General features: G+C 39.2%; 1 protein-coding gene across 1 annotated transcript in view; it reads right to left on the bottom strand.

Annotated features, from left to right (window-relative positions):
- Positions 1–23,148, bottom strand: part of Klp64D (kinesin-like protein 64D) — a 186,785-nt gene that overhangs the window by 39,708 nt on the left and 123,929 nt on the right. The window contains exons 10-11 of the mRNA XM_067144246.2: positions 11,529–11,709; positions 2,772–3,008 (exon numbers count right to left, since the gene is read on the bottom strand). Of these exons, the coding sequence (XP_067000347.1) occupies positions 2,772–3,008; positions 11,529–11,709 (418 nt within the window). The remainder of the gene's footprint in view (positions 1–2,771; positions 3,009–11,528; positions 11,710–23,148) is intronic.

The following is a 23,148-nucleotide window of genomic DNA, read 5'->3' as shown; positions in this document are numbered from 1 at the left end:
ATGTATGACAAAGAGGATAGAATAAAAGATGATGTAGGGCTAATTTACACGGTTACAAGATTTCCGGAAACTGACTCCAAACAGTGTATCGGTGACCAAATTACAATGCAAGATTTTAAAAAAAGAAGGGATTTTTGCTATCATGTTGAGCGTTTTTGTATCTAATATGCTTTATTTTATTAGACTAGAGAATTAAAAACTATTTACTTGTGGTTGATTGTTGTTTGGTTTGGCGTTATTAGATGTTTAGAAGAGTTTGGTTGATCAAAATTACTCAACTGACAGTAGTTTGCAGAGGAAACTGAGGGAAGTTTCTTCCGTAAAACTGAATGTGAAGTATAGAGATTTTTAACTCGCGTACCGGTAATTAATGTTTCAAGCTGGCCTCATGGTATAACTTGCCTGCCTCTCACCCGGAGGGCTCGGGTTCGATTACCGTCCAGGTCAGGCATTTTTACCTGAATATGAGGGCTGATTCCAGGTCCACTCAACCTATGTGATTACCTTTAATTGAGGAGCTATCTAATGGTGAGATGGCGACCCCGGTCTAGAGAGCATGGAATTATGGAGAGAGGATTCGTCACACTGACCATGTGTCACCTCGTAATCTGCAGGCCTCTGGACCGAGCAGTGGTCGTTTGGCAGGCAAAGGCCAATTGGGGCTGTAGTTAGGTTTGGTGTAGGAGTATTTGTAAGATTATAATCATACATATTTCATTTTTGTGATGTTTAGCAAAATTGTTGATGGTTTCCATTTGTTCCTGGATATTCCGTTTTCCCGTGTTGTACAACTTTTTTTCTGTTGTCCTTCCAAAAACGGAGAATCAAGGTTCCACTGTAGTTTTACGTGACTGTTGATACTGTGATAACTGCTTTGAAAACTTCAGATATATATTTTTTACAATTTACTTTACGTCGCACAGACACAAATAGGTCTTACAGCGATGATGGGATAGGAAAGGGCTAGGAGAGGGAATGCAGCAACTGTGATCTTGATTAAGGTACAGCCCTAGTATTTGCCTGGTGTGAAAATGGGAAACCATGGAAAACCACCTTTATTTATTAACATTGAGAAAGCTTATGACAGTATGCCCAGACAGTTGGTATGGGAGACATTAATGAAAAAACAAGTTAACAGAGAGGAAGTGCAAATGATAAAAGCAATGTACAAAAATTGTGTTAGTAGTGTGAACACTAGTATACAAAAAACAAAATGGTTTAAAGTTGAAACTGGTCCTGACAGGGAAGTGTACGATCCCCCATACTATTCATCACAGTCATGGATGAAATTCATAAGAACATTAAACAGAGATTGGGAAGACAGGCAACAAAAGCCATGTTGTTTGCAGATTATATAGTGAAATGGGGTGAAGATGAAACAGAAGTGCAAAAACAAGTAGATGTATGGAATCAAGAGATAGAAAAATTTGGGATGAAAAAAAGTGCAGAGAAAAGTAAAACAATAATGATGACAAGGGGAAGGAAGGAAGGAAGGAAGGAAGGAAGGAAGGAAGGAAGGAAGGAAGGAAGGAAGGAAGAGGAAAGATAAAATTGAATGGTAAAATTCTGGAAGTGGTTTAAAGTTTCAGGTACTTGGGAAGTGTGATCACAGAAGATGGAAAGATAACCAAGGAAATTGGGAAAAGAATACAACAAGCAAACAGCTTCCACCAGAGTGTAAGGGGTATTTTGTGGAACCAAGATGACCCAAAGATATGTAAGAAAGTATTATATTCAACCTATTATGAACCCAAACTAACCTATGCAGCTGGATCCTGGACTAAAACAAAATGAGAGGAGAGTAGAATACAGGCAGTGGAGATGAAATTCCTAAGAGGTATTGAGGGCAAGACCAGAAAGGATAGAATTAGAAATGAAGAGATAAGGAAAAGGACAGGAATCTTGAAACTTCAAGACACGATAGAAACAACAAAGCTAAAGTGGTATGGGCATATGACAAGAATGGGAGAAGAGTGTGTGCCAAAAAAAAAAAAAAAGTTTTTTAGAGAAGTTAACAGGAAAGAGACCATGAGGAAGACCCCAAAAGAGGTGGACAGATTCAGTGTGAAAGTGCATAGAGAAGAGGGGAGGAAAACCAGAAGATGTACTTAAAAAAGGAGAAGAGTGGTGGAGAGACAGGCAGCGACGGAGGTCCTTGATTCACAACCCGACCCGGGAAGCTGGAAATGAAGATGATGATGATGGAAAACCATCTTCAGAGCTGACTACAATGGGGTTTAAACCCACCATCATGAGAATGCAAGCTAACAGCTAAACGACCCAAACTGTGCAGCCACTCGTTTCAATACCTCCAGATTTAAATGAAAACCAAACCACAGGGTACATTAAAAAAAAAAAAAAAAAAAAAAAAAAAAAAAAAAAAAAAAAAAAAAAAAAAAAAAAAAAACACCATGTACACTGGCTAGGAATCGAACAGCAGCCACATTGGTAAGAAGCTAACGATGATATTGCACTAATGTGCCTCTGCACTGAAATCTCAATTGTTTACAGAAAGACAAATTTCTCTAACATTACCAATGAACTTTCACAATCTGTCTTCATAATATTCTGGTGTACTATGTAGTGTTACATAATACTTTTGCTACTTCTCAACAATGTATTACACCACATGATTGCAGACGAAGTTCTTTACAGGAGACTTGAACGACGAACCCACTATTACCCAAATGCAAGCTGACAGCTATATGACCCAAACTGCCCAGCCACTCGCACGGTCATATGCATTTTAATCAAAAGTTTAAAATTCTTACCTGATATTGACGAGGAATGAAAGCTTCAATGACAGCTTCCTGCAACTTCAGTTCCCGAGTCAGGTTACGCACGCTATCCAGCAACCCCTCCATCTCCCTCTGCTGTTCATGCTGCAAGTCACTCAATTCTGCTTTTGCAGCCATTAACATTGCAAATACTTTCTTCAATTTCTTTGTCTTTCCTTGTGCCTCCTCCTGGAGAGTGGAGTACCGCTCCTCAATGTCGATCAGTTCTGCCTGAGGATAAAGAAATTACTCAATCCTCCTCTAATGATAACATGGGTTAGATATCAGGAAAATTAATGAAGGATACTATGATAAGAACTATTTATTTAAGGTTTATATAATCAACAAACAAAACCTAGGAAGGAGAAGAGGAACACAATGGAGGTAGAGGGAACAACAGAAAGAAGAGGCATCGCAATTGACTTGTTGGAATAATAACAACAACAACAACAACAACAACAACAATAATAATAATAATAATAATAATAATAATAATAATAATAATAATAATAATAATAATAATAAGACGAGCTGCTTGAATAAGGGTTATGTTTTGTGCTGTGAGTGGAGAGATGGCATGGAATGACATTAGTAGACGAATAAGCTTGAATGGAGTTTTTAAAAGCAGGAAAGATCATAATATGAAAAAAAAAAAAAAGTTGGAATTCAATAGGACACATGGGCGCCCATATGACAGTTTCTAGAGGGGGGCCCAGACCTGGGGGTAGGCCTACTTAGTAATTTTAATATTTTGGAAGATAAATGGCGATTTGTATTCTGCGATAGAATAACCTATGGTATCCCCTGCCTGTTGGTGGGGGACGGTACTACTGCTTTTACGTATTACTGACTTTTAAATCATTTTCTTGAAAGAAAAACACGTGACTACACTAGATTTTTGCCTTTCTCTGAGAGCTAGAGGGGGGCCGCGGCCCCACCTTGCCCCCGGGTATGGGCGCCCTTGATAGGACAAATTGGAGCAAATACTCATTTATAGGAAGAGGAATTAGGGATTGGAATAATTTACAAAAGGAGATCTTTGATAAATTTCCAACTTCTTTGAAATCAATTAAGAAAAGACTAAGTAAAAAATTGATACGAAACCTGCCAGCTGCATGGCAACCCTAAATGCAGATCAGAGGTGGATCATAAATAATGTAATTGGTTTTACCTCAGACTGACAATTTTTATGGTTTCTGGAGATGCCAAGATGCCACAAGTTCCTTTACATGTCACCTAACAGCATGAGGCTGGTGTATTTGAGCACTTTCAAGTACTACTGGACTGAGCTGGGATCAAATAGAAGGCCACAGCTCTACCAGTTGGGCTGAAAACTTGTTATAGAGAAGGTACGGGTATCATTCCAAGACAGCAGCTATTGGAAATGCTGGAGTGGACACATACTGGCAACCACCACCACCACCACCACCACCACCACTTGTATGTCCTACTACTTTTATGGTTTCTGGAAATGGCATGGTACCAGAATTTTGTCCCATAGAAGGTCAATTACATGCTGGTAAATCTACTGACAACAAGGCTGTCATATTTCAGCACCTTCAAATACCACTGGACCGAATCGGGATCGAATCTACCAATTCAGACTCAGATTGCAAACGCTTTACTGCCTCAGCTACTTGGCTCGGCTTGTATGAATGATGAAAGCCTACTCAAACTGAACTATGTAAAAACTCATGTCAAGTTATTAAGGAAACAGAATTGAGACCAGGCAGCAATTCCCAGTATTACCATATTTATCATAATGATAGAAAGGATAATAAAGGACAATATCAGAAAAGAGGATGAACTTAATGCTTTTTGCACGATGGCTTAATCATATAGAGTGAAAACGAAGAGGCTGTCTAGAAACAAGTGGATATTTGGAATGAAGAAATAGATTTTTTTTTTAACGTCATGCCGACAAAGGTAAGTCTTATGGCGATGATGGCATAGGAAAGGCCTATGAGTGGGAAGGAAGTGGCTGTGGCCTTAAGGTACAGCCCCAGCATTCACCTGGTGTGAAAATGGAAAACCATCTTCAGGGATGCCGACAGTGGGATTTGAACCCACTACCTACCGAATGCAAGCTCCAAGCAGCACGACTCTAACTGCATGGCCAACTCGGTCGGTAAATAAAGAAATTTTGGAATGAAGATGAACAAAGAGAAGAGTGAGATAGCAGTCGCAGTCATAGAGGAAGTAAACAAGGTAAAGCAAAATCATGTTCTAGAATACATACTAGAAGTACCTGAAAATTGTTAAAATATGGACATATCATGAGGATTGAAGTGAAGACAATAGCAAATAAAATATTCAAAGAAGAAAAGAAAGGCAGAAGACCTAATCAATGGTAAAATATAATAACAGAAAGTACATTTTTCAAAAAATCTGTTGAAGTACACAAGGTAATGAATGATAGATGGTGGTTGGATAGCGAGTGATGGAGGTCCTTGATTTGCTACCTGACCCAGACTAATGGAACGGTGTTAATCCACCGGCTTACCTGTGCCCGGCTTACCTAACCATTGAATAGACGGGGTAATGCAGCGTCCTGCTTTATCGATGGTAAAGGGAAGGTAGTACATTAAAAACTCAACAGATGTCATTACAATCATTCTTTATATCTGAAGGAAGTATCTTCAGCTGTATTTGAGTCATGTTTAACCCCTCAGCGCCGACCTCTATACGTGGTATAGACCCTCTTTTCTTCCGCAGTCGCCGACCTCTAGACGTGGTATAGACCCATACATGGTTTCGCATTTACAGCTATAGCGCGAAGAGTTTTCGAGTTACGGATATGCACATTGTTTTGTATCCAAGAAGACATTATCGGGTTTATCAGTGTTGTAAATAAGAATTGATAATCGTTAAAATGAAGTTGTTTTTGCAAGGGTAAGTATTTGTCAAGTATGTCTGAGCACTAATCTCTGCTTTAAAAAAAAGTCTGTTTGCTTCATTCTTTCCTACAGAATAAAATAAAGAAGTGATATTCTGAGAAGTTTGTCTTTTCGTGTGATGTTCTTTGCTCGAATTTTACATTAGAAGTGAAGTTTATTTATTATATTTGACTTTATTTCGCAGCTTGTAGTATTTTTGTAACGCTCCACGAGCGTACTGTGTAGGCATGAGTTAGTGCTGCTTTCTGTCATACGATACGAGAACCAGTTGTTCATTGCATATATCTCATTTGAAAGGAAAGACGATGTCTCGACGTTTTATCTGAAATATGAATCGAGTTGGTTTTTTCGTCATAAATGTTATACCCCTCATTCAGTTTCATCCTGCTCTTTTTGGTCTCGCTGCAGCTTCATCAGTCCGTGTGACGCGCCACGCTCAACAGCTCGCTCCAGCCGTGGTTTGACTGCTAGCACCGTGCTTGAAATATTGTATAATTCAGATGAAAGTTTAGTCGGAAGTAGAAGTGACAGTATTACCAGCAGTGATAATGAAATAGATGATGTGGCTGTAGTGGATGCAGTGGTAAATGATGAGAGTGACGATGAGGAGCAACCAGTACTTGGAAATTTAATGCGGGAGGCTATGGATAATTATACAGGTCAAAGGGAAGTTTTCAACAGTGAATTCTGATACCTCAATTCTCTAATAATATTCAGACAAGTCACAGGGACAAACATTGAGCCGTTATCTTATCGGGTTCAGCTGATGGAAGGTTTGTTTACAAAATATGCTCGCTCGGGCGGGGAACAAAATATTCAAGGCCGGCGCGCATCAGATAATACAGTTCCAAGGTTGCAGGAAAGACATTTTATTAGTAAATTAGCACCCAGGAGTGAGAAATCCAAACCTCAGAGACGTTGCATCGTATGTTCAAAACACGGCGAAAAGAAGACGTCGTCGTACTGCTGCCAGGAGTGTGACTTGGGTCTATCTCTCGAAGAGTGCTTCAAACTCTATCACATGAAACTAAATTACTAAGGAAATGTGGAACAATTATGTAATTATCTGCATGTATATAGTTCTATCATACGGAATTCCAAATTTCGTGCATATTGGGCTACTCTTATACTTGTAGTAAAGCTTGAAGTGAATCAATGTATTTAAATCGCGCGTAGTTGAAATCTCATCCGGCCGCGGGGTAGGAAGCTCTTTAAATGGCTGCGACGCTGAGGGGTTAAGGGATTAACCACCTAAATTGAAGATAGCATTGAGCTGATGTCACGGGTGTTCAGCGAGTAAAGATGAGCACGCGCGAGGCTATTACCGAGCGAGAAGTCCTGGATAATTTACTGAATAGTGGTTGTGAAGAAGATTATAATATATCTGAAAGTTCTTCCTGTGAATCTAGTGATGTGTATACGTTATCTGTGCTTAGTGAAGTTCGTGATAGTAATACGAGTGAAGAAGCAGATGTAGATATTATAAACGTAAATGTTCCGACGCACCGTAAGAAAAAACAGAAAGTTGAAGAGTGGAAATGGGAATCTGCTTGTCCATTCCAAGGTATTCCTACCAAAATATCATTCACTGGAATTCCTGGGGTCAATTCTGTTTTTCAAAATATAAAAATTACGCCAAAACATGGGAGTGCACGGTATGCGAAGTAGCTCTCCACATGCCTGAATGCTTCAAGATATTCCACATTAACAAGAATTACTAGGTGAGTTTATAGTGCATAGTTCATATTTTTCATTGTAATGTAGCACATTTCATTGAAATGATTCTTTTAGTATTTCTAAGAAAGTTTGACAACATTTGAGCCAGTAGTTGCAGTGATATCATTTAAGTACAGCCGGAACTGATGTTTATAAAGTAAGCGGATGGATTAAGAAGAAGACGAAGAAGCATAATCAAATTACTTGTAACGATTACATTTTAGTAATTTTTACCTGTAATAGTTACTTTTCACAAAATGTAATTTTTACTTGTAATTTACTTCTTGAAACAAAACTATAATCGGTACATTCTACTAACTCACATAAACCACGTGAAAGCAGAAACGGGGAAAAATACATTATGATGAGTATAATGTTTCAGTTCTATTTCTGCAGAACCACTACCTTCATCAGTTTTGGATGAGGTACTTTCTTACCTTTCCAGTTTTTCCGAAGACCAGTTCTATTTCTGTAGAACCACTACCTTCATCAGTTTTGGATGAGGTACTTTCTTACCTTTCCAGTTTTTCTGAAGACATCATTCTTACACCAACAATTATCTTAAAATTAAACACGGGTATTCCTCTACGTGGAGACGATCATTTAGAAATTTCCAAGATATCATATTTAGTCTCACCTAGTGGCGATAGCCACTTAAAGCCCCTATGCAAAATAAACACACACAAAATGAATATATTTTCCTTGCAAACTTTGTATTATGGGGGGGGGGGGTCCAAAAAAGTCAGTGATTTCCTGATGAACAGTGTTTAGTAAAGTAACTGTAATTGTAATTTTACTGATTACTTGTTGAAAAAGTCATTAGTAATTGTAACTGAATAAAATATTTCTCAGGTAACTGTAACTAACTCAACCCAATTACTTCTTTCTTTTGCCAACTGATGAGTGAAGTTTGTTTAAAAACAGTTAATATTAAATAGCATCACCTTTCTTTAACATACTGGCTGGCAAAAAAAGTTGATCACTTTGTAAAAATTGAATTTGAAACAACTGATAAATAAATACCAATATTCAGAGGCAGCTTCAATTTATGGATGTTTTATGAACTAAAGACATGTATTCAACAATTTTAGAAACAAAAGAGATCACTCCATCAGTTACTTTTTAATCCTAAGTGCTGGACACCAATTTAATTGCACCCCTAGGTAATAAAACCTTTAAAGTTTTAAAATCTTTTGCAATACCACAGCAAAGCTAATGGTAAATTATCAATATGTGGTAAAATTTTTGTCACAAGTAATACATTTTCTTCAGTGTTTCTTTCACAAATGTTGAGAGAAGTTGCCTCTTAGCTGAGAAGAAACTGCAGGAGCTATCACATTAATCAAGGCATTCATTATGTCATTAATGTGACTGGAACAGCATTTGGAAGTGTTCAGTGTTCTCTGGGATAATTCTGTGAATTTGATACTTATCAGACAATAACGTGAATCATGCAGTCTGTGGTCTACTGCTGCCAATGGGTGACAGGTTCCTGATCATCAGGTCTAGCAAGACTGCCATACTACCACGGTCCAGGCCAGAAATCATCTCAGGGCAATAAGAAACATTGCTGTTAGGGAAAGGACTGTAATGTGAAGACTTCTGGAAGCCAATCTGAGGTCGGAAAAGACACACTACTGCTGTGCAGCTTACTCCCCCATAGCAAGTACCAAGCAGCACAATTAGAATTTGTACATCAATACTGGAACTGGAGTGTGGACCAGTAATCAGTGACTACTTTGTCTCCAGTATGGTGAGAGTATGGAGAAGGACTGGGGAGCGATTTTCTGCCATGGTTTGGGGTAGGATATGATTTGAGACACAAATAGAACTTGTCGTCATTTATGGAGGTGCTCTGAATGCACATTGCTACATAAAGGAGGTGTTAACATAGCGAAAACTTCAGACTGATGCATGTGACTCATGTCACTCGTATATCAGAATTTCTTCACATCAGGATACATTAAGAAATAAGAATTTCATAGTGTTCCATATTGAAGTGAGTTCACTATTAAGTTGAAAGAAGATATATGATGGTTCAACCTTTCAAAGCTATTAAAATAAGAAATGTAAGTTTTACATTTCTACTTAATTATAATTGGTACCGGTTTCGACCATTATTCTTGGTCATCATCAGCCAATCACAAATAAGTATAAATGACAATGCACAATAGAATGTGAAGTTTAAATAATTCCGTCAGATGTTGTTTATGAAGCACTGTAACACTTTAGGGAGCACTGCCTCATGAACTGCAACTGAAAAATACATATTTGATCCTAGACTTCTTCATAACATTGAAATTTCAACACACAGTGCTCCCTAAAGTGTTCTAGTGCTTCATAAACAACATCTGACAGAATTATTTAAACTTCACATTTTGTTTACCTGTGCACTGTCTTTTCTACTTATTTGTGACTGGCTGAAATTTCAACACACAGTGCTTCCTAAAGTGTTTTAGTGCTTCACAAACAGCAAATGACGGAATTATTTAAACTTCACATTTTATTTACCTGTGCATTGTCTTTTATACTTATTTGTGATTGGCTGATGATGGCCAAGAATAATGGTCGAAGCCGGTACCAATTATAATTAAGTAGGAATGTAAAACTTGCATTTCTTATTTTAATAGTATTAATAGTGAACATTAGGATACAGACCCTATACTGGCCAGCACGTAGCCCAGGCCTCAATACTTTTGAACATCTAAACAATATGCTTGGGAAAAACATCCAACATCTAAATTTTGACACCCTGAATGAAATAAAACCAGCACTGTTGGGGGAATGGATATGCATCCCCCAGGAAACTATCTGAGAACTTGGGGGTGGCATGCCGCAGCGTATAGGATCTATTATTGCCGCTAGGGGTAGAAAAACACAATCCTGGAGTGAGGAAAGTGGTCACTGACAGCAAGAGAATATTTGGTACAGATTTTGATTCCCAAAGGGAATCTGAAACATTTGTTCCGAATGAGTAAATTTATAATACCGATATAAATGGTCCGTTATTGGACATCATAAATTTTCCAGCTAACTCATTCCTGGTTGCTAGCGTTTCACCCCCGTGTGCTAGGCTGGGCTCGTCAGTTGGCACCTAGAACACCCACTAAGACGCATGGCTAGTGCATACCGTGGAGGCCACTGCGTAGGCCAATTGTAGCCACCGGCAGTGCCAATGCACTATGAGAGATTTTGTCTCACCACCATTATATTGGTATTATAAATTTACTCATTCGGAACAAATGTTTCAGATTTACTTTGTGAATCAACATCTGTACCATCTGATGGCCAAGCAGGCATCAATTTTTGGTGGTGAGACAAAATATCTCATAGTGCATTGGCACTGCCGGTGGCTACAATTGTCCTACGCAGTGGCCTCCACGGTATGCACTAGCCAGCGTCTTGGTAGGTGTGCCAGGTACCAACTGATGAGCCCAGCCTAGCACACGAGGGCGAAACACTGGCAACCAGGAATGAGTTAGCCGGAAAATTTATAATGTCCTATAAAGGACCATTTATATTGATATTAAGAGAATATTTATTTGTAAGACTGCGAATTAATATAAGCCAATGTTCCTTTTTTTCTATTAGGAGATATTGCAAATTTTGCAACTATTTAAAAAAATGTCATTTAAAAAGTTGTAGAAATAACACTGAGCTCTGGCAAAGAGAATAATGTGCACAGGGCACAGTCAATTCAATGTATTGTGTAATCAATAAAAACAAGGGTTCAGGCAAATAAATACATCGTTTTTAAATAATCTGAAGTAATCCACTTTCTTTGTTGGCCAGTGTAATGTAATTTGAACATAAGCATTCAGTAATACGATGCTTAGGAGACAGAAATGAATAAATTAACGGCATATGACCTCTGAAGAGGCCTGGAGCAGGACTTTCAAGTTGATGCCATATAGGCGATCCGTAAGTCTGCGAGGACTGGCCCCCACCTAAGATGAAATCTAGTGCCTATTACTTTTTAATTTAAAGGCATGTGGCCTCTGGAGTGGCCTGGTGCAGGTCTTTCAAGTTGACACCACATAGGCATTCTGCTCATCTGTGGAATGAAAGGAGACTAAACACAATTGTAGAATCAAACCTTCTACAACTTCAGCCTAGTCAACTCAATCATAGCAATTACCTCTTTTTGTTGCAGTTGTTGTCGTAGCAGCTCTTCTTTGCGACGGCGCTGTTCCAACTCCTTAGCTGAGGCCTCTAGGAGTTGCTCCTGCAGTTCTGCCTTTTCCAATAAATTTTCACCACCCACAAGAATCTTCTTTTCGAGGTTCTCCAATTTTTCTCGAAGTTCATCATGTTCTTTCCTTAAAGACAAAGATACACATGTTATTTAAATATTATAATCTTCCTACATCATCTGCAGGCTGCCACAGAGACAAAGAGTACCTTACAAATTTTGGTTTGGCATGAACCTATTCTTTATAAAAATTTAATAATCGAAGAAAGAAACAAGAGATAATTTTTTAAGGTCCATATGCGTGGTTGCTAAAAATGGAGATAGAACCTTTCAATGCAGTCATTGCTACAGTAGTAATGAAGGTTTTGGAAAGCACCTTGGTTCTGAAGTTATTTTTTTGTCATTAAAAATCCACTCATGCGGAAAAGTCCCTTGCGATGAAGTTTTTATCTGATGAAGCTAAAAATTTGCTGAAATGTAGCTCTTGCATACAGAAACAAAAGTTATCCCTGGTTTTGTTATCAGAGTTATAGTTTTCCTTCCAGAAATAGTGACATCTTCATCTTATTTTTTTATTCACAGCATGACCCAAATTCTACATCATGAAATCAATAGGAAAAAACAGTCCATGTCAAAACCTACGATAACTTCCTATTCTAGCACCTATAAGAGTAAACTCACCAAGTTTCATTAATTTCAGGTCACAAATGTGTCGCAAGCAGCATTTTTAAGACACAAATACATGAGAAAAAACAAATGCGAATAAAATGCGTAAGAAAATCAACTCACTCCAGAACTGCCCTGCAGCATACCTTGCATCTTCAGACCCCCTTAGTCTTTCTTCTGTTGATATTTTTACCAGTTTGTGATGTTTTCTCTCCTTTTTGTGTTGTTCACTGCTCCTCTTCTTGCCCCGAGCCACACGACGGTTGTCTTGAGATGTACACAATGACTGGGTGGTTGAAGAAAGAAATGAATTCCTGATGGAATGAAAGGTCTCAGCTGTCTTGTAGTGTCCCATGTTGAACTCGGAGACTGCCCTGAGTACAAGTTTTGACTTGGAAATGAATACTTCCTTCAGACACTTAGACCAAACCATACTGTGAAGTGACTCGTTGGCATTCTGGGTCTTGCCAGCACAACAACGTCGCAGCATTTCATCTGAAGCTAGTTGCTGATTTACTGATGCAATCTCGGTTACAACAGATAGCCTAAGCTTGCAAATCATTCGACTATGACTGTCAACTGGCTTCCCCTCTGCCAGCTGTCTATTAAAAAAGCACCAAGAAGCGACACCTTTTGGGAAAGTTATATGCTAAGGGTTGAGATCTGTTGACATGCAATGTCTAAGGGTGGAATAAATTGCCCTCTTCATTTTAGCAACATCTGGGAAGTTGTTGACTATGACATGTCTGAAATAATGGCCAAGCATGGTCATGGTGGTTTCTGTCAAGCTGCCCTCTTTCTGCCCACCTAGCGTTTCACTCTTTGCCTTCCAAATCTCTAACAGTATTGTAAAGAGCAGTGCCAAGGTGTTTCGACACATGATTAATGCACTCTTCATTTACTATAGTGATACATGGTCTATATAACTCAATCTGATTTAAATGAGCATGAGTCTTAGCATCCCCTTGCCAAGTGATCTCCTCCACAGTATCTCAATCAAAAGTTTCATATGGGCTGAAAAGCCTAGATCCTAAAGTGTTCATACCAACTGAGAATTTTTCCAACCCTCGTTTACCTAGAGTGCTAAATGTCTAGACCATAGCACTGTTACAATGGAAAGGAGGCCTCTGTGAATTATTTTTCACTCTTGGAGAACTATATACATTTGCAGAAACATAATCACACATTCTGCATTTAACAATAATTTTAGAGGAAAAACCATGGCTTTCTCTAAATTGAATGAAAACTGAATTGGCTCAACACTCACCACACAGTAGTTCTTTCACAAGTTCACTCCAACATCACTATGTACTAAGGTGTAATTTACAGGCCCAATATTAGAACATTTAGAGGTAGGGTAAGAATCAGAAAAGAAGTTGATTTTTCTTTCCGAAACACTAATAACTGGAGGTGGTAAGACACTATAATCAGGAACCTCCTCACTACGCCTAATTGGAGCTGTACCTGGCTTTACCTCCTGACATTTCCTTGCTGAATATCTCAATTTTGCAGCCAGACTTCTCCTAGAAGGGCGTTTCTTTCCTGACCTATAAGAAGTTCCGGGCCCCTTATCCATCATAATACAGGATGTATCCCTAACCTAACAATGTAACTACCAATATACTTGAAACAAAGCACTATCCTGTTATATACACTATATATACACAGTAAAATGAACTTAGGGTACTGCTTTTCACTGGATAAATAATTTTATCACTCAGGAAATGGATTTCTCATGTAAAATATATACAAATTCAAACAGGAACACGCTTCCACAATGCAACATAAATAAATACTACGTAATAAATGTAAACAATGATAGAAGAGAAAATATGTAACCTTGAAAATACACTTGTGTGTCTAAAATAAATCTATTCTTATTTTGCAACATATTTTTAGTTCCCTTTGTTGGACTAGTAAATTATTTCTCTTATTTTAGTATTTATTTTAACTATGTAGTAAATAAATTAAAGGAGACTGCGTAGCTGAGTGTCTGTTGTCCTCAGAGGGAAATGTTTCGCGCAATATTCAAAACTCCGAACAAACAACTCAACAACAACGAAGAGTGTGGCGTCTCAGTAGAAAGAGGGCGTCGACTGGACATTAAATCCCACCACGTGCTCTCTCTTTAAATAGCCGCAGGGGGCTTTAAAAATGGTGCTGGAAGGAAATTTATAACTTTTTTTTGCAAGTTGCTTTACGTCACACCGACACAGATACATCTTATGGCGACGATGGGACAGGAAAGGGCTAGGAGTGGGAAGGAAGCGTCCGTGGCCTTAATTAAGGTACAGCCCCAGCATTTGTTTGGTGTGAAAATGGGAAACCATGGAAAACCATCTTCAGGGTTGCCGACAGTGGGGTTCGAATCAACTATCTCCTGAATACTGGACAATGGCCGCACTTAAGCGACTGCAGCTATCGAGCTCGGTTATAACATTTTCTGATAGAGAAAAGATGGAGCTATTTTTTAAAACACAAAACTCAAAAAGTGATTTTTTGACCCAAATTCCACAAATTTCAGTCATAACCCCCACTTAAAATTAGAAATGTTAAAATAAATGTACTTAAAATAATTTAATCTTCTTAGAAATTCTTAAAATGAATTTCATGTTAAAACAACACTGCACACAAAATTGGTGACGAGTGCGTGAATCCTCTGTTGTGTTATAAGCACTCGTTAGATCAATTAACAATAAAGGGAGGTGTGTGTTTTCATGCCGTTTGAAGTTGAAGAAACTGTGTTGTTCATGGAATGGGGCTAAAAATATATTATGCGGTTAGGGGCACGCAGCTGTGAGCTTGCATCCGGGAGATAGTGGGTTCGAACCCCACTGTTGGCAGCCCTGAAGATGGTTTTCCGTGGTTTCCCATTTTCACATTAAGCAAATGCTGGGGCTGTACTTTAATTAAGGACACGGCTGCTTCGTTCCCACTCCTAGGCCTTTCCTATCCCATTGTCGCCATAAGACCTATCTGTGTCGGTGCGACGCAAAAAAAAATTACAACACTGTACATCTTAGTAAAATTCTTAAAAATTAGTGCTTCTTGATGAAGAGAACGTCGTATTTGAAATTCTGTGTTTTGTTGGATGTGAAGGGCATATTAAATTTTGAAACAAACCATAGACCTTTGTTTGATCGAGTCCTTCAAATATAAGTGAAAATCTCTGAACTGAAATGGTGAAAAATGCAGATATTAACTATGATGTGGTCAACACGTTGACTTGACAAAACAGATTCTTGATTTGGAACAAACTGGATACTTCTTATCTTCTGATATTCTGTCAATATGGCCCAAATTGTTTAAACAGACGAGTTTACAAAGCAGATGAACGTTTGAAAGATGCAAAAGATCTGAGGGTGAGAATAAATATGGATGCTAGAGAAATTTACGTGAGAATGTAGATTGGCAACTTACTCAGAAGTTGGTTCTGCTGGACTAAGAGTCACCCACAGCTTGTGAACGTGAGACAGTTTGAGTGCTAATGTTAAGTTTTGAACTGCCATTAATGTAATGGAAGGGGATAGGGGAAAGTGTCAAATGGGTTGCACCATGAATCGGGCTGACTTGTGAAGTATCAATCTTCTTGAAATACTTTTCAGAAATTAATTGGATGATATTGATTAGTATGTTGTTAGCAGTATCATTGATTTCAATCAAATTGTGATATTGATCCATGTAAATGTATATGTTCTCCAATATGTTGAGGAAAGTGCCTTTTATGAAATGTGTGAAACTTCCAGGTCATGTTCTATTGTAGTGAATTCATGATTAAAATCTATCATATGTTGGCCGATAGCAGAAAATTTGTTTTATCTAATTGCCTTTGAATGCTCAACATGTATTAAAATTCTCCCTGTTTGGCTCACATAACTTGCAGGACATTTATAGCAATTTAGCCTATAGACCCATCTGTTATGGAAAAAACTGGTGTTGTTACTGGTAATCCTGTAAGAAATGTTCAGGTTGTGTTTTCTGAAGACATTCGTTACTTGATAAACGTTGTTAGTAGGGAAGGTGAAGGAGGAGTAAATTGTCTTGGGTTTGATGTCTCCTACTAGAGTGGAGTTTGGTTTGGATCTTTATTTATTTATGACTTTGTTGACAAAAGACCTTGGGTAAGCATTCTTGTTAACTATGAAGAGAATCATTTAAATTTCTGCAACCTGCGTAATGTTGCCAGTTTGAAGACTGATAATTTGATTCACAAACTTGGTTGGAATAGGCAGTGCCATTAATGTTTATTTCAGATGATTATGACCACTATTATCAAACAGTTTCCTAATATCCAAGAAGATAATAGACAGATTTTCCTTCTTCCTTTTGGCTTGTCGCCAAATGGAATCTAGTATTGCAGCACCGATGTGTGTACCTGGTGTCTCGGTGAAACTCCTCTGATTGGAGTTGAAACTGAAAAACTCACGCAGACGTCTGTCGAGGACTCATTTGATCACCCAGCGAATAACCAGACAGACTGTGATAGGTCTCCAGTTCCTGATTTCTGTCACATTACCACCCTTGTGAATTAAAACTGTTCTGGCTTTCTATAATGTTGATGGAATACTCCCAGCTTTTAACATATGCGTGGGGCTGACTTGTGAAGTATTGATCGTACATTTTTTGCTGCAGTATCATCTTTAATCACCCTGACTATAACATGATCAAGAACTGATTATATATCTACTACTTTATTGTTCAGGACAATGTCAATTTCTTGCTTAGCTTATCAGTTCCTCACCCATGTCGTCTAACTGAACTTTCTCACTATCTGTTATACCAACACAATATATTTATCTTGCACCATATTAGATTTCCCATGGGTCTCCGAAAAGTAATTAAATACATTGTTAGGTGAGATGTCGCACATTTTGGCATGGGTATGCAATACTGATCTTATGGATTTTTGGTGCTGATTATAATAATGATATTGCATAATCCGGTATCTGAATTATTCACGTTTTTCATCCTGTCTCGTTTTGATGCACGTTCAGGATTAGTTGCTTATTTGCATTTCCTTTGCCCGTCAGTATTTTGTTTGTGTTTCCTGTACTGGTAATATCTCTGAGAGGGATGTTTAGGGACCTGGTAGTAAATCTACTGCCGAGGTTAAGTAAACAGTCCAGCTGGTAACGGCACTGTCGAAATCGTTATCACTCATGCTATTCGAAAACTTTTGTTGCCATTTCTTCATTTCATCCCTGAACTCTGATAATGAATCTGAGAAGTCATTTTTGTGGAGTGTCCAGTAGAAGGTAGGCTAGCTTCAGGGGTGCTTATCTTCAGAGTGCTGGAGGATGGTGTTGCCTTTCAGATGTCTAGAAACTTAATATTTTCTGATGAATATCAGGGTCGACTTTGCTAATGTGTATCTTAACACCATGGGAATTAGAACAGAAACATCCGCAGTGAGGGCACTGCTGATCTGGACATACACAAGATGAATCACCTGAAGATTCCCTTCGTGTAGTTTGGGACTGACTTGGAGAAATGTGGTTCCTTGGGATGTTACCTAAGCTACAATTACCAGAGGGGCATTAATGTACATTTAGACAGAAGTCGTGCAACATCATCTGAAATGTCAGTTCGGGATAAAATGCTGAATAATGGTTGTATATTTCCTACATTTTAAATTTTACTAGATGCATCAAAGTATCAGATATACTGGGATTTACATCACTTATATCCATCGAAACTGCCATCAATATTATATCATATCTGCCACACGTGTATGACATCATGACTGGACTAGAGTCATAAATGTGCAATGCATTGATTTATGTAATAATTTGTTAACATTGGTTGTTCTTAATGAGCTATATTAAAATCCATGTGAAATATATATCCATATGTTGGAAACCTAATATAACATACAAAATAACATCAATGGTCCCTCAGCAACAGTGTCAACAAGCAGTATCATAAAAAGTAACATCAAATTCTTAAAAACTCTTCCAAAACTCTTTTCTACCTATTTGATATACTTGTCACAAGTGAACTATGTAGTGCAAGTGGAAAGTGATTTTTTGAAGACTTTATTTGTAAAGTACGATATGATGTTTCATTTATTATGACCTAACCTGTACTGTTATTTGTAAAGTATGATATAATGTAATGACCTAACCTGTACTGTGTAAGATTTGTGACATATGCATTTGTAAATAGTAGAATTCTGTTCTATATTTCCTGGAAGGATCCAGAAAGTTACATGAATTGTTGAACAGGGTGTGTTGTTTTGTGGGTAATGTATTCTAGAAAATATTTCTGACTGTTCTGGAAATAAGATGTTCGCGATCAGGCGTACCGGTATTCTAGAATGTTTGTCAAAGTTCACGACTGAAAGTAGGGTTGTGATTGGTGAGTCTAGGTGGCGATAGGGAACTCATGCACGCCGATTGGTTGCTCCAAGGCTGGAGTTTACCTATATATAGAGAGAGAGGCAGTGTTCATAAGAATTCGGTATTCTGAATTCGGTCTTGTCTAAGCCTGATCTGCCATTAGTTTGTGTTGGTCTGCGTCGTGTGCAAGGGCTCGCTTCCAGGATGGCGCACCTTTGGGTAAGCACTCTTACTTTCCGTTCCGGTTAAAATTTCCGTAATGTTTGTTTGCAATTTCGTATTAGAGTCTGCCCTAGCCTAACCTAGATTCGCCAAATTAATTATTTAGCACGCCCTAGCTTTTCAGCTGGGCTTGCCTGTTTGTTTTCGAGGCATTCCCTTTTCTTATTTCACTAAATATGTAGATTGTAATTTAATATATTTACCTTGGGCTTTGCCTCTGGTAGTTCTGTATCATTTGAAGTACGTTAGATTTTGGAGAACCTGTTCACTTCACTGTAAATTGCATTGTACGACTGCATTGGTAACTAGATGTATAGTTGATTTGAAATTTGAATTTACACTGCTACGAAGGTATTATCAAAGAACCTCTAAGTTATGTATATCACAGAACTTATAGTTCGTAAGTTGGGATTGTATTTGTAAAATTATTTTGTAAATAATATTTTTCAAATCTAAGGATCACGGCGATTTATTTCGGAATTCGCAATCTAAGCTATGTCCATGCCTTTGGTAGGTTCCCAGCCCTTTCCACCTTCCCGTTTTGTTGTCCACTAGTTGGCCGTACTGATATTTACGTATATGTCATTGTTGGAGATCCGCGTAATGCCAGCTAATGTTTTTCTGAGTGTGTAGTGTTTTCTGATATTGTGTAGTTGCTCTTACCTTTCCCCTTTACTGTGTTTGAGCCTTGTTTTGTGTAACCACTGTTGTAGAGGTTACATTTGGTAGCAGAGGCAAGCGCTAGACTGCGGAGGAAGAAAAGTGAACCGTGATCATACCTAACCTAAAACCTCATAAGAGTTGTGGTTCGTATACCGTTTGAAATCTCGTTTCTACCTGTCAGGATGGCTCGTGCTGTTCTTAATCCTTTTTATTTGAGAAAGGAAGAACTGATTTATGAGTTAAAAATTCGTAAAAATGAGTTCAAACGGCAATGTCAGAGATGATACTAACCTGTTGAAAAAGTCGCTTAACCTACCTATAACCATACCTGACTTAACTACAGACGAGTTGCGCGAGTATTTGACCGTGATTAAAGATAAGTTACCTGAATTTAACACCATCCTTGTGTCATTTGGTGCTTCTAAGCCCTCGCATGGGCAATTAGCCCGGGTTGAGGGGCAGTTATTACATTATTTAGACAGAATTAAGGATTTGTTGTCTCTCGAATTGCCGGAAGTTGAGCGGCAGAAATGTCAAGCCTTACTAGTACAGTTTTCCACAGTTTTCAACAGAATCAGTGCTTTGCTTGAAGGCAATAAGTTAAATAACACGGTTTCCCAAATTCAAGTGTCGATCCCATCTGGAATGAGTGACAGTGTTAATTTTGGTGAGGCATCTGTTGCTGCTCAAGTGTGCGATCTGACACCTCGTGCTGGTGTTAGGCCTATTCAGGAGTCTGAGGTGACTAATGCTGCCCTGAGATCTTCTGTTTCATTGTCTGGAACTAGGACACCTGTAAGTCATTCTAATGATATATGTCTTTTGCATGTTGGTACCCTTACAAGTTTCCCTGTGGTTCCTGCTAATTCTGTTGTAGCTCAGGGTTTGCCCTCTGTTCCTAATCAACCCGGTTCTGATTCAATAGTGCAAAACCACCCCCCTGTCTTAGCACCACCGGTATCAACTTGCATAACCTCTACACAACCGGTTAATGCCCAAATGGTCTCTCAGCTTAGTGAGAACCTTTCTCAAATGAGGTTGTCTGCGTCCGTAACGTTGCAGGCTAACGTTAGTCCTAACCTAACCGGTACTCCGTCCTTTTCACAAGGGCACTCAAATCAAAGGTACGATGCCTCAGTAAACCCTCTAGACTATTCTAAGCCTTCCCAAGCACCCCCTACTCCGGTTTTTCCCCAGATTTTCTCCAATCTGCCTCACCCGCTGACCACTTTAAGGGAGTCTCGAAATTTTCAGCTAACTCCGTTGATGAAGTTATTTCCTTCCTCCGGTTCCTAACTGAATTCAAGGATCAGGCAATAGTGTATGATCTCAGTAACGACAACGTATTTCAAATTCTATACCCACATGTCTCTGGAGCTCTTTCTGAGCACATTGTCAGGGCCATTGCTGAAAGATGGTCAGTAGATCATTTTCATGCCCATGTACTTGAATATTTCATTCCTGCTCGTGCCTTGTCGGCATTAGTGCAGAAGCACTATTTCAGAGTACAACATCTTAACGAGTCACTATCTGAATATGTTCAAGACATTAAGCTCCAAGCGAAGATTTTCCGGCTCCACTATTCAGAGGCCCAGATGGTTGCCAACATAATTGAAGGTCTCGCCCCGAACTACAGATCATATCTGGCTCTTTCACCCCGACCAGCAACGTTCGCCCAGTTGGAAGCAATTACAGTGTCCGCTGAAGGCATTCAATATGCTGACCAGCTACGCCTTGCATTAGCCCCACCTCCTATAAGCACGCCCTCTCCTCAGGATTCTAAAACCACCCCGTCACCTGCTTCCAACTCATGTAATCCTCGTTCGTGCTTCAACTGTGGCTCCACGGCTCATCTCAAGCGGGATTGTCCCAAGGCTGGGACATTAGGCAATGCGAAACCTGCCATGGGTAGAGGCTCTTCCACCAATACTTCTTGCCCTGTGGATCAACTAGGCATTTCTCTAGGCAGTGCCCACGTAACACTTCTGGCTCTGGACCCCCAGGCCATAGTAGTGCTAGATGACTAACCGCCGGTTCTGATGACAAATCCCAAAGCATGGCTTCTTGTCTTGTCGATCATGACTGTACCTGGGTTAATTTACTTAATTCTGAGGCTAATGATTGCTCCCAGTCTGACTATGGTCTTCATTTCTTACAATTTTGTAGGATCTCTGCCATACCTTCTTGTAAATTGCCATATTTATGCATAGAGGTAAATAATGAACCTGTCTGTGCATTGCTAGACTCTGGGAGTAGTGTCACCTTGATGAGTGAGACCTGGTATGATTCTATGAAAACTGTTTGCAAGCTACCTACATTACAACCCGTGTCTTTAACCTGCCATACTGCTAATTCCAATTCATTGAATATTGTAGGATCACTAGAGGTCAAGATTAGAGTCCGTGATTTCACCTGGAAAATGCCAGTACTAGTGGCAAAATATTTATCCTGCCAATTCATATTGGGTGCAAATTTTATTGCTAAAACAGGCATGATTTTGGACCTCCAGTTCAACAGATTCCATTTTAAATTTAGTGCAAGTACCTTTGAGCTGTGTGATCGCTCCCCTATTCTGCCTTACCACATTAACGCTGTTCCTGAAGATTCTGATGAACCCAAGGCTTTTGATTTTAATCACTTACCCGAAGAGCAGGCCAATCAACTTAGCAAACTCTGCGATAAGTTCCCTGATGTCTTCACTGACAGGTTAGGCGTCACCAATGTATTAGAATACAAAATTGAGGTTACAGATAACGTACCTGTTCGCTCTCCTCCGTACCGGTTGTCACCTCCCAAAATGAAAGCCCTGAAGGCTATCATTGATCAAATGCTCGCTGACGGAGTGATACGGCCTTCCAAGTCAGCCTATTCTTCTCCAATATTTCTGGTCCCCAAACCGCAAGGTGGTTATCGGCCTGTGGTTGACTATCGGATGTTGAACTGTAAGGTAGTCCTCCAATCTGTCCCACTTCCTGATTTGCACTCTTGTTTTTCTTGGTTCGCTAATGCAAAAATTTTCACCACTTTAGATTTGGAACCTATATGAATTCGAACGTGTCCCTTTTGGTCTGGCGACGGGAGCGGCCGTCCTTACACGGTTACTAGATTATGTCTTATCGGACATTAAGTTCAAGTTCGTTTATAATTACCTTGATGTTCTGGTAATTTTTAGCGAAACCTTTGAGGAACACCTACTCCATCTCAACGAAGTGCTTGAAAGACTGCGTAAAGCAGGTCTAACTCTCAAGGCATCCAAGGTTTCCTTCGCGCAACCCCAGATGTCCTTAGGCCATACTGTGTCGGGGAGGGGTGTCTCAATCAATCAGTCTCGTACTGCTGCCATCCAGAATTTTCCCCCTCCAAAGGACATCAAGGCTGTAGCCAGATTCATTGGCATGGTTAATTTCTTTCGCAAATTAATTCCTAATTTTGCTGAACGTGCAGCTCCATTAAATGATTTGAGAAGAAAGGATGCCAAATTTGTGTGGGGTGATGCCCAACGTGATGCCTTCATGGACTTGAAATCTGCCTTATGTAACGCTCCTGTACTGGCTATGGCAGACTTTTCTAAACGCTTCATCCTTCAGACTGACGCCTCTTCCCCAGGCATATCCGGAGTTCTTCTACAGGAATTTCAAGAAGGGCGTCGTCCTATTTCTTATGCTTCCCGTGCTCTG

Source organism: Anabrus simplex, chromosome 3 (assembly GCF_040414725.1).
Source record: "Anabrus simplex isolate iqAnaSimp1 chromosome 3, ASM4041472v1, whole genome shotgun sequence".
NCBI classification, from domain to species: Eukaryota; Metazoa; Arthropoda; class Insecta; order Orthoptera; family Tettigoniidae; genus Anabrus; species Anabrus simplex.
Note: the sequence above shows the minus strand (reverse complement) of the source record. Positions and strands in the feature narration are given on the sequence as shown.